Here is a 13437-nt window from a genome sequence, read left to right as displayed (position 1 = left end):
AAATGCAGAATAATGTGTACAACAGAAATCAATTCATATCAAGCTTGGAAACATGAAAAATAATACATTATACTTGTCGTAATAATATAAACAGACATGGGGTGATAAACTTCAAATTCAGCATCCTTGAGAGACGGGGTGAAGTGAGAATGTGAAGGGGTGCACAGGAAACTAACAATATCTGTAATTTATTTTCTTTTCAAAAATATTTGAGAAAAAGATAGGGCAAGTTAGTTTTGATAAAGTCAACAGGAAATATATGGGTGTCTGTTATACAATTATCTAAATATTTCTGTACGCTGGAAGTGTTTTATTTTAAAATAAAGATTAAAAATGCATTTATTTTAATTTATACAAACGAAACCATTCTGTATGAAAACATTCTGCCAAATACTTTTTTACCCAACTTTATATTTTCAAGAACTAGTTGACAGATTAAAATTCAGTTGTTTTAACTGCTATATAGTATTCCACTATGACTATATCACGTGTTCTTTATTTTCTTATATATTCTTGTACCCTGTCATGTATATGCATAAATGTTCCCTAGGATATATTCAGAAATTGAATTGATGGTATTATGTAAGGTGTGCCCATTTTTACAACCTAATTAGTTTAGTAACCATTCTCTTTAATTGACTCCCTTTTAAAATGACTCATCAGATTAACCAACACTCTCAGAGAAAATCCCCCCATCCCGCCCATTTCTCATTTCACCAGTTGAGTTGTATGCTTATCAAAAAGTCCTTTGTTTACACTAATTATCATTGGCAGTATGATTACATACTTTAAATATCACAGACTGATGAAATATAAAAATGTAGTATCTATGGCTAAGTTGAATACAGTCTAGAAACCAGTGTTGGAGCTGATGAATTATGAATGTAGTTTATGCATGAAAGATGACATGGAAATACAATAAAAAAATACACTAAAAAAAAAAAGGCTTGCCCTTATACAAAATATCAGCAAATGAGTCAGCATTTAGAATGTTTACAGAGTTTATTTTTTTAAACTGTTCTCTGCTTTAACCAACTTTTTTGATTAACCCACCAACTTTTGATCCTTATGTTGTGAAATTAAAGAGCTTGTACTATATTGCCAAATTATTCTCCAAAATGATGGTTCCCTTGGATTTTCTAATGTAGGTAAAATACTTTTTACTCTTACCCCCTCTAGGTAATTAACAGTTTTGAGAATAATCCCCTTCTGTTAAAGTGTTTATATTTCTCTTCCTCAAGGTGTAATACTTTTTGCTACATTTTCTGTGTCATTCTCTAACATAGTCCCTCTGAAAAAAGGGAAATTATGATTTTGTACTGCAGTTTAAATTTTTCAGTAGTAATTTCCCTGTCATATAAAGCACTGAGTAGACAGCCTATTATACTACTTATTTCACTCTTTAAAAATGGAAATCATAAGCAGATAAGTAAGACACCCTACCCTTTTCACACTTGTCTTCTGAAGTATTGGTCAAAAGCGGTGCTGTGAGAACATGCATACAATGGTTGTAGAAGAAATTTAGAAATTCACTTTTTTCAGTTTTCTGAAACATACAGAATTAAAAAAATATTTTATTATCTTTTAATAAAACATCTTTAAGAATTAATGCAGGTCATATACAACAGATACTTTAAGATATCATGAGAGCACCAAAAAACTAGTTATATTCACCTTAATCGTATTTCTGCAGAACTGAAAAATCAAGTCTATTTCATATTACTAAATTAAAATGAAAAGATATAAAAAATTTTTCTGAAGAAAATTATTCAGAAGAATTTTTTTCTAATATGCTTGTGACCTGAAATGCAATGAAGAATCTATCAAACAATGTGAGAGGAGCAACTTAACTGATGAAAATTTGAAAGTCCATATCCACACATATTCAAATCTGAAACTCCATTCATAGCATATCCAAATATGAAAAAACACCAAATTGATTTATCAAGTCATCTGAAACAGGATAGAATTTAGATCTATTTTTTAAATTTTAAAAATTATTTGGAAATTTGGAAAACAGTCCCTTTTTTTGGCCACTATTTTTTATACAATGGTCTTGAAAAAACAAGTAATGATTTAAAAACAACATACATATTCTTCTTTAAATATGAGGGAGTTTCCCAGCATTTTGAGACAACAATTATTAATATTTTGGAATACTTCTATAAGTCTTTCTGAATGACTTCTTCTACTATGCAGAAGGATCATTCAGTATGTATTAATTTTTTTCATTATGATTAAAGAACATGTAACTTTATAAAATTTACCATCTTAGCCATTTTTACTGTTTACATTTCAGCAGTGTTACATATATGCATCCTGTTGTGTATTAATTTTTAAGAATGAGGCCAAGGGCCATAAATAGAAATGCTAACGTTTTTCACTAAGATTTTCGCAGATTACAATCTTGTATTTTGCCACAAATAACTGCTACAGGAACACCACAGCTACTTGGATACCAAATGTACAAATATTCAAGTATTCATTATTTTTAAAAATTGTACAAATTTACGGGACACCTGGGTGGCTCAGTCGTTAAGCGTCTGCCTTCGGCTCAGGTCATGATCCCAGGGTCCTGGGATCGAGCCTCGCATCAGGCTCCCTGCTCAGCGGGAAGCCTGCTTCTCCCTCTCCCACTCCCCCTGCTTGTGTTCCCTCTCTCGCTGTATCTCGGTCAAATAAGTAAATAAAATCTTTAAAATAAATAAATAAATAAATAAATAAATTAAATGTACACATTTAAAAAGATTTTATATTTACATGTAATTTATGTATTTATACATAATTTATCATATCTTAAATCCTCTAAAACTGACTAGACCAAAACATTTTTATCTCAGAATAACTTCTTACATTAGTTGTAGCCAGCATGTTCTCTGGATCAATTAAAGTACGAAGAAGTCCCATTAACTGAACAGCACCTCCTAGCTCAGGATCAGTATCACAGATCATTTGTTCAATTACTACATTAATGAGAAGGATATCCTGAAAGAAAATGCATTTCCATTAGAACTGGTTTGGATATAAAACAAATATACCAGCTGAAAGAACAAAATCAGAACCAAAGTATAAATGAACTTACTTAAACTTTCATGTTTCTAGTATTTTTCAAAGTTCTATAAACACACTAGAGTGAAAAAAGCCCACTAAAAAAAGCAGAGCACCCTACAGCTGCAACATGAATGTAGGGAAGTGGAAAACACAATCATTCACCAGTGATTCTTGTTCACTGGAGATTCTAACAGATTCTCATTCTAGGTTTCAGCCTCAGATACGAATTTACAAGTTGACTGAATAAGGAAGATCACACATCATCTGACCCTAAAACACAGATTATCTGAGCTTCAAATGAGAAAATCCTTTCCAGCAAAAAAGTGGGAAAACCCAGTATACAACTCTCCACAGGAGGCAAGTGCGTGCACACTGTGTTACATAATAATCTAATGCATCTAATCATAATAATCTAATGCATTAGGTTGCATGCTTTTGGGTCTTAACTAAGAAACTACAAAGCAGCTTGCAGACACAAAATTTGCCTTTTTGCCTGTATTTTTAAGAAATCTTGGAAACTGAAGTACAGTACAAAGTGATTGCTCACGTCAAAGAAAAAAGTTTTGACATCAACTCTGGTGATTTGAGAATATGTTTATTATTGGGGGAAGAAAGGTAGTAACTGAAGGAGATGAAATAAGGGAACTGCATGCAATGAAGATAAATTTCTTAAATTGGGAGAATTCTGTAAAGTAATAAAAATAAATCTTCGGTATAAAGCACTTAAAAAAAGATTTTATTTATTTATTTGTCAGAGGGAGAGAGAGAGAGAGTGTGCACTTGCACGAGCAGGGGGAGCAGACTCCCCGTTAAGCAGGGAGCCCGATGAGGTACTCCATCCCAGGATCCAGGGATCATGACCTGAGCAGAAGGCAGACAGAACTGACTAAGCCACGCAGGTGTCCCCACTATAAAGCACTTTTTGTTATTATTTTGTTGTGCTAGCCCCTCTAAACTTAACATACTGTGGTTTTCAAAAATATTTCCCTGTGAAGTTGTTTGTGTTCTTCAATTCCATTAAGAACCAACAAAAGCATGTCACAGTGACTTAGCTGCTTAAAATTAGAACCCTCACCCCTACCATGTTTCAAAATTTGAACACCAATGAATCAATTCTGTCATGGCATTAGAAACAGAATAAAATGTCTTCAAAGAGGAATTACGAATTATGAAATAAAATTCACAGAGCTAATTAATAAATCCAGACACAAGCCTCATTTCAATTAGAAGAAAAAGGTAGATTCCACATTAATCTGCTGTTCTTTTTTATTCTGGCATGATCAGCAAAGCTTAACTCATGAAAAATATTAAGATATTACAAAAAGGTGTCAGCCAATAAATTTTCTTCAGATCAGTGCTATGGCATTTACTTTACATTTATGTCAACATGTACTACTTACATTCTACCAGTTAATTTGCTGGTTTGGATATAAAACAGATATTTTGGAATATCTGATAATTTGCTGAATTATATATAATCATCTTTCATAAGTTCATTCATTTAAAACTAGGCACAAAAAATAATAAATGATGAATTTAGGTTACAGCTAAATAAAATCAGAGTAGCAAGAAATACTTCTTAAGGTATAGCTCACACACTGAAATGTCATTTCATTTCATTTCAAACTTTTTGCTCTGGTCTTCTCTTACAGGCAGTTTCTCATAAACCCTGCTTCCATCAGTATCAATGCCAAACTCAGTCCCATAATTTAGTGACTTGTGGAACTGAAAAAAGCTGATTTATGTATTTCATGGTGAAAGAGGTAAGAAAAGAACTGCCTTTCTCAAAGGCCTGTAAGACTTCCCTGCCAGAGAGAGGTATATGCACCATCGAATGCTATTCTTTCGAACATTTTAAGATTCTCCCAGGCTTCAGATAGGAAGGGCACAGAGGTCAGTAGATGAACTGACATCTCTAGGTTCAAAGATTATGCTTGAATATGGGGCACCTGGACGGCTCAGTCAGTTGAACGTCTGACTCTCGGTTTTGGCTCAGGTCATGATTTCAGGGTTGTGAGACTGAGCCCCCCAGCTGGGCTCTGCGCTCAGTGGGGAGTCTGCTTGAGATTCTCTCCCTCTCCTTCAGCCCCTCCCACAGCTTGGGCACGTGCTCTAATAAGTAAATAAATCTTAAAAAAAAAAAGAGATTATGCCTGGGTAACATCTTTAAAATCCTTAAGAAGCAAATAGTTTGGAAGCCTACTAAATAGTTGAGGAAGCTTAATTGTCAAGAAAGTTTTAAAATAAACAAAGGTCCATGACTTCAATCTTTAAGACCACCACTGGGCGAGAGAACTCACACCAATAGAAAGCAGACTATGAAGATTATATATATCCTTGGAGGAAAGGCATCTTCTATTGCCCAACTCAGATGTGGCCACAGCTGATAATATCCTGAGAGAAGAAAGGCTTTGGAAAAAAATAGGCAAGGAGGAATTCTTTAGAGACAGCTGGTTTCGTTAATCAAGGACCTCTTGGGACAGAGTCTAAGCTACTGCTATTCAACAAATACCTGATGGAACAGTGCATCATAGTTATGAACGAATGACTGCTATATGTATGCTCTCCCTTTTCCCAAACAAAAGCAGTTTCGTTGTGATGTTGGGGGCAGATAAATTATCTTTTTGTTTATAGGTCACCGAAACACTAGGAGTCTTATCTGGACTTGAAAAGGACTACCTAATACTCTAAATATTCTGGATGTGGCACTGGATACAAAAGGGAATGGAAACTTGATTTATTTCCCTTGAGGGAAAGGTGAGCGAGGAAAGAAAAATATGTATGAAAGTTAGGTAGCTAGAGAGGGGGACTGTGTGGCTGATACTACAAGATGCCAACTTAGTCTCTATTTTCTTTGTTTTGCTAGCAGAGCCCAAATTTTGTTCAGAGGCAATGTACTCAGCTAAAACACAATTTCCCAGCATCCTTCACTGCTAAGGGTAACCTACTTTTGGCCAAAGAAATCCAAGTAGAAATTGCTAAGTGGAACCTCCAGGAAAGTGCTTTAAAATAAAACACAAAAGCTTTCTAGCCTTCTCCATTATTTTGCTGCCTTTCTTATTCCTGGAGGTGGAAGAGCAATCTTGCAACCTCAAAGTAACAGACATTAAAACCAGAAAATGAGGATGACTGACTCAAAAGATGAAAGTCTGTTGGCATCATGAGCTGTATAGTTAAGGGCATCATGGAGCTGCTTCACGACTCGTGACATGAATAAAACTTTCATTAAGTAAAACTGTTCTAAGTTGGTTTTTCTTTTTTTGTGTGACAAAAGCACTTAACATAATACCTACTTTCTCAGCAAAATTTTAAGTATATAATATTCTTGACTATAGGTACTATGCTGTACAGTAGATCTCTAGAACTTACTCATCCTGTATAACTGAAACTCTATACCCTTTGTCTAATATCTTCCCCATTTCCCCCATTCCCCATCCCCTGGCAAGTACCATTATTCTCTCTGATTCTATGAGTCTGTATTACTCATATAAGAAGTATCACATATTTTTCCTTCTGTGTCTGGCTTAGTTCACTTGGCAAATTGTCCTCTAGGTTCATCGAAGTTGTAAAAAATGGCAGGACTTCCTTTCATTAAGGCTGAATAATGTTCCACTGTACATATATGACAAATTTATCCATTCATCTGCAGATGGACACTGAGGTTGCTCAGATGTCTTGACTATTGTGAATGCTGCTGCAATGAACATGGGAGGGCAGATATCTCTTTAAGATCTTTTGGATTTATGGACAGAAGCAAGATTGCTGGATCATATGGTAGTCTAATTTTTAGAGGAACTTCCATCTGTTTTCCATGATGGCTGCTCCAATATATCCCCATCATCAGTGTACAAGGACTCTTCTTTTCTCCACATCCTTGTCAAGACTTGTCATCTTTATTTTTTTATATTAGCCATACTTTTTTTTTTGAGGACATGTTCCACATTTTATTTACATTTTAAGACTAACTTTAATCTCAAAATTACATATCCATTTACCTATTTCCTTTCTGCTGATTGCACTTAAATGCATGGTTTGTCAAAGACTGTAAACAAATATTTACCATGTTTGTTACATGTAACACGCAGGAACAGCTTTTAACAGAAATTCATCGACCTCCCCCACAACACTTTTTTATTATAAATACAGTTATAGAAATAATCCTGGACATGTTTTTGATACTACTATAGTCAGCACCCATACCACTTCAAAAATTAACACAATTTGTGAAAATATTCATTGTACCTGCTACTTCAGACAGTTTCACCTGAAGCTCTTTCACTAAGCAAGATGGATAAAGCATGCCATTTCTGTTTTTCCTTCTTGAGATTTTTTACTTTTCAGAAACACACATGCTTCCACAGCATGACTCTTCTCTCCATGCTTTCACCTTGTAAACCTGAATTCTATTTTGGATACTCGAGGTTTATGTGTAAATGACAGTGCCATTGCCTACTACCTCTTGTCCTTCAAGTTCTTCCAACAAGCGAAAATTACAAGTAACTTTAACTCCTGTGGAGACTACCTTCTCCTACAACCCTGATACTAGCCATCCTAATAGATCTGTGTGTACTTAGGAGAAATGTCTGTTCAGTCCCTTTGCCCATTTTCAAATTGGTTTGTCTTTTTGCTACTGGGATGCAGGAATTCCTTACATATTTTGAATATTAATATCTCATCAGCAATTGCAAACAAACTCTACACTTTTACTTCCAACCTACATACTATGTTATTGATGTCAGAATTTATTTTATATTTATTTAAAAAAATTTTTTTAAAGATTTTATTTATCTGTCAGAGAGAGAGAGTGCACGAGCAGGGGGAGCAGTGGACAGAGGAAGAAGCAGGCTCCCCATTGAACAAGGAGCCCGATGCGGGACTCGATCCCAGGACTCGGGGATCATGACCCAAGCCGAAGGCAGACGCTTAACCAACTGAGCCACCCAGGTGTCCCAGAATTTATTTTTTTATATTGTGTATCTATTAAAAATTTTTATAGTTATAGTTATTCTTAATATTGTCTTTTACCTTTTATATGAGGTTAAAAGTGATTTATACACCATGAATAGAGTATTATGTTATTCTGTATCTGTCTATATATTTACCTTCACCAGTGAGATTTACACTTTCAAAATGCTTTCTTGTAGGTGTTTAGTATTCTTTTATTTTTTAACTTTAAGAATTCCCTTTAAGCATGTCTGGTAAGGCAGGTCTAGTGATGCCAGGTAAAGTATTCTCGGTTGGTTTTTTCTTTCAGTACTTTGAATATATCAACTCACTCTTTCCTAGCCTGAAAGGTTTTTGCTAAGAAATTTGCTGAGACTTATGGGAGTTCCCTTGTATGTGATGAGGGTTTTTGTTTTTCTGGGGTGTTTTTGTTTTTTGTCTTGCCACCCTAAAAATTCTCTGTCTTTGACTTTTGACAGTTTTATTGTGATGTGTCTTAGTGAAGACCTCTTTGGATAGAATCTATTTGAGGACATATAAATTTCATGTACCTGGATGACCATATCTCTCCCCTGATTTGATGCTATTAGCCATTATTTCTTTTTTTTTTTAGCCATTATTTCTTTAAATAGGCTTCTGCCCCTTTCTTTTCTCCTTTGAGGGTACCATAATGTGTATACTGTTTTTCTTTCTTGTGTCCTGTAATTCATGAATGCTTTCTCCACTATTTTTCATTCTTTTTTCTTTTAGTTCTCTGACTGGATAATTTCAAATGGCTTGTCTTTGAGTTCTCTGATTTTTATTTCTGCTTGACTGAGTCTACTGTTGAAGCTGTTTATTGCCTTTTTTTTTTCCTCAGTCAATGTGTTCTTTAGCTCTAGAATTTTTTTTTAAACATTTTATTTATTTATTTGACAGAGCGAGAGAACAAGCAAGGGGAGCAGCAGGGAGAGGGAGAAGCAGGCTCCCTAGCTCAGCAGGGAGCCCAACACGGGACTTGATCTGGGACTCTGGGATCATGACCTGAGCCGAAGGCAGACACTTAACTGACTGAGCCACCCAGGCACCCCTCTTCTGGTTCTTTTTTAATAATTTGTCTCTGCTGAACTTCTCATTCTGTTCATGTACTGTTTTCCTGATTTCATTTAGTTATCTGTGTTCTCTTGCAACTCACTGAACTTCTTTAAGATAATTATTTTGAATTCTTTGTCAGCCAGTTCAGTTTTCCATTATCTTAGGGTCAGTTATGATAGTTTTATTTTGTTTTGCTTTGGTGGTGTCAAGTTTTCCTGATCTTTGTAATCTTGCACTGATGTCTGCCCATCTAGAGAAGCAGTTAGCTCTTTGTCCTTACAGACTGGCTTTGGCAGGTAAAGTTCTTCACCAGTCAGAGATTTTGGTTGAGTCAGCTGATGGGGTTCATTACTGGGGTACATGGACCAGCTACTGAGATGTGTGTGGTGGTGTTGAGAGCCCCTGCTCCTTTTCTTTGTTCTTAGCTATTACAAGGTGATACCCTCACTGCTCTGGGTAGGACCTGAAAGAAATGGCCCTCATGGGTAGCATTCTGAAAGGCTGGGGATGTCACTCAGACTCTCTCTTTGTTCTCCCTTTTCCCATGAGAGAATCTGTGGGCCCAGAGGGATCTCTCTCAGTACTGTGCTATGCTGACTTGGGGAGAAGTGACAAGGATAAAGTGAAACTGTTCTTACCCTTTTCAATGCATCTTTTCTCATTTCTGTGCTGCACTAAAATGCTGTAACCTATAACCTGGACTCCAGAAGTTGCATGGAGGTATTTGTGTCTGTTAATAGTTGTTAAATCGGTTTCTGTTGTGGGGACAAGACCTGGAATTTCCTATTCTGCCATCTTGCTGATGCCACTCCTGGTTTTTCTGATATATGAAACCAAACCCATTCCTAAGTAATACCTTAATTCCTTATTCTCCTACTTTCTTCTGTCATAGGTCAGGTCTTCCTTCTCCAGTTATCTCTCCTCCACAATGCTGTTAGAACTATCCTTCTAAAACAGAGACCTGACGAAGACATCCTTTGTTTAGAATGGTTGTAAGATAAAAGATTCACTCCTTAGACTGGCTGTGTAGGTAGAAAATATTCTAATCCTGTGCTGTTTAACATGGTATCCACTTGCCACATTAGGCAGTTTAAAATTAAAACTAGTAATTCCTCAGTCACACTACCTACATTTTAAGTGCTTGGTAGCCACAGGTAGCACGTGGTTACCTTGTGGTTACAGAATAAACATTTCCATCATCACAGAAACTAAACAGCACTCTTCAAACCTATTATTATAGTTTCGTTGTTAAAGAAAAGGAAAAAAAGCAGGATAATCAGACTTAGACCAAAAAAAAAAAAAAAAGATGCAGGGGAGAAAAGGTCAAAATATGGGAATTTCTCACAATCAAAATACGAATTGCCACATGCAATGATACAAAAGTCTTTAAACAAGCTGGCTTCTAAAACCTTGTGTCAGATAGGTTTTTTACTGCTCTTAAGTGTCACTGGAATGAAAAATAATTTAGTAAAGAAAACACAAAAGAGACATGAATCTACAAATATTCTAATTCTGTAATAAGAGTCAGACTTCTGCACTAAAATCTGCTCTGAAAATACATATGAAATCAGACTTGCTTTTGGTCAAGATGGAGTGACAGGAACTAGATTTAGTTTTTACCTGGAACAACAACAAAAAGCTGGACAAAATATATGAAACTACAGTTGGTAAGACAGTAGACACTGGCCAGTAAAAGACAAAAAGATGGGAAAAAATGAGATAAGCCTTAGAATACATCTCAGGCTCTATTATTATTATTATTACAATTATTGTATTACTGGATCTTGCCAAACTAAGTAAAAATCAATTCCTAAAATACTGGAATTCACCACAGATTTATAGAAATTCTGCCCCACAGAGCAGTATGGAACAGCAAGACAGTCTTTCTCCAGAGGTACACCCACCTCAGTAAATAATTAAAATTAGTCTACTACAATGCATGACTACATCCACTCAAAAGTAATGGTATTTTTCAGAAACAATGAACAAATAGTTCAAAACAATTAATGAATGGTTGAACATACATCAATGAACTAAAAGTATTATCAACATTATATGTTGTCTGTAAGGCATGTTTCATTTCTTAACATAATAAAGCAAGCCCTTCTGAACAGAAGGAACAGCTGAATCAAAGGACCCAGCCTCTCTAACTGCAGTACAGCCATCTAAGATATACACTATCCAAGTGACCTTATTAACTCTCCCATACCTATTTCTCCAATGGCAGAACACAGGAAATGGAATAGAAAATCACTGTAAGTTGGACCACTCTTTCAAAATTCAAGCCAGCTTGAGTTGAACTGTCTTATTTCTAACTGTTTGCAGGAGCTCCTTACTGGTACCATTAAAATACTGCACATACGAATCCAGTTTTCCTTACCCTGCTTCTCCAACAATGGCATTACTCAGGCTAGAAAAAAACTTATGCTCAAGTAAGTGCAGCTAAATAGTGAAGATATAAGAAAAACTACTGGAAAATTCCTTCTTAAAATCAAATGACTTGATGTGCAAATAAACCATTACAGAGTAACTCCAGTTAATATGTGTCAATGCCGGACCACCAAAATCTAGAGAACACCCTCTTAAATTTATATATATATGTATATATAAAATTTTTTTCTCCACCTCCCCTTAAATTTATAGTCTTAAGAGGGCCCAATGACCTCCTTTCCATTGAAGTCTGCTTATTCCTATGTCCTCTCTTTTAACTTCTTTTTACACCACCATAGCAGCTTCTGCAACTATAAACTTTAATTCAGAGTCAGCCTTTAAATGCCCCCACACTGTCCTGAAATATTCTGAGAAAGGGGTCTAAGTTAGGGGTTGGCAAACCACAAGACCACTTTGCTGGTTGCCTACTTTGTAAATAAAGTTTTATGGTAAAACATTTACTGGAACATAGCTACACCATCTTTGGACAATTCATATTACAATGGCAGGGTTGAGTAACTGCAACAGACACCATAGCGCTCATCAAGTCTTATCTTCTGGCCTTTTAAAGAAAGTTTGCTATCCTTTACCTAAAGAGCAACATTTAAGTGAGTTTAACCAAGGTTTCCGAGAGATTTTTCAAGGTTTTAGTTATTTCTAAATCAAAGTTTTAGAGAAATGATACTCCCATTGGTTTCATCACACTCCAACCTCATACTATTCTTAGAAGCACATAATGGTTTTTAAAGTACATTTTTGTAGGTTTAAGAATTTTGCTATATTGTAAAAAATAATCAGCAACAGAGGGGAAGTTCTAGGTACCTACATAAGGAATTGAGAGATTATCCAGGTTATCAGTTGGCCTCTCTACTTTCTGGCTGGGAAAGATAAAGAACATACTTATTTCATTGCTTCTAAGATTTCTTAAAACTTTCAACTTCTTGATATTAAGATACATTTTATAATCTATGGCATTAGACAGTTACCAGCCAATTAGAAAGCATGACAAAGTAAAATGAAATTTTCCACTAACACTTTCAGGTAAGATCAAGAAAATATTAGCATCCATGTTATCTTAGATTCCATAAATATAGTAAATAAGAGGAAAAGAAAGAATGACAGGAGCAGGAACATTATTCTGAAGTAGAATAAAAACTGATGGATGTTCTGGAAACATCTTTGTTCTTTAAATGTAAGAATTATTTTAAAAATGCACATGAAATTTGTTCTGCAGCAACTTGAATGAGGGCTAAAATAATGAGAAAAACAATACTTCTTTTAATCCATCTGACATGTCAGAAGAAAGCAAAAACAGCTCTTCAAATTCTACAGAACTTTATGGTCCAATTTCTCAAGTCTGTGAAACAGCAAAACAGTCTGAATAAAAAAACTTTAAGCTCATTTTTTAAAGTTGAGGGAATTCTTGATGTGATGCACTGAAGTAAACATTACTTCTGTACCATTCCTGACACAAAGATACAACCTAAATCAAATCATGAGGATATATAAGACAAATCCAAATTGTTGGGATACTAGACAAGAAAATTTTCAGTTGTGTCTTGGTTAAAAAGAACATTACTGGGACAACTGACAAAATCTTAGATAGGACTGCAGTTAGATGTTAGTACTGTAAAAATGCTAATATCCTGATTTTGATAATTATAATAGACAGTGAAGTAGATACTGGTAAAAAGGCACTGTGCGATCATTTCTGTGCTTTATTCTTCGATGATTTAGCAGAAGCAAATTAGAGATAAAACATTAACAACTGGGGAATCTGGGTGAAGTGTATATGGGAGTTCTTTGTACTATTATTATAACTTTTCTGTAAATTAAATATTACTTCAAAACAAGAAGTTAAAAAATGGATGCAAATTTAAGAAACATAATATGTTCAATAACATCAAACAGTTAAAATATCAGTTAACCCACAGAGAT

At 35.1% G+C, this 13437-nt stretch overlaps 1 protein-coding gene across 2 annotated transcripts in view; it reads right to left on the bottom strand.

The window, feature by feature from the left end:
• Positions 1-13437, bottom strand: part of PPP4R3B (protein phosphatase 4 regulatory subunit 3B) — a 62446-nt gene that overhangs the window by 18482 nt on the left and 30527 nt on the right. For both annotated transcript variants that reach the window (XM_025868807.2, XM_025868808.2), the window contains exons 8-9: positions 2854-2985; positions 1444-1546 (exon numbers count right to left, since the gene is read on the bottom strand). In XM_025868807.2, the coding sequence (XP_025724592.1) occupies positions 1444-1546; positions 2854-2985 (235 nt within the window). The remainder of the gene's footprint in view (positions 1-1443; positions 1547-2853; positions 2986-13437) is intronic.

Source organism: Callorhinus ursinus, unplaced genomic scaffold, assembly GCF_003265705.2.
Source record: "Callorhinus ursinus isolate GAN/ISIS: 27379988/994484 unplaced genomic scaffold, GSC_fseal_2.0 scaffold10, whole genome shotgun sequence".
NCBI classification, from domain to species: Eukaryota; Metazoa; Chordata; class Mammalia; order Carnivora; family Otariidae; genus Callorhinus; species Callorhinus ursinus.
Note: the sequence above shows the minus strand (reverse complement) of the source record. Positions and strands in the feature narration are given on the sequence as shown.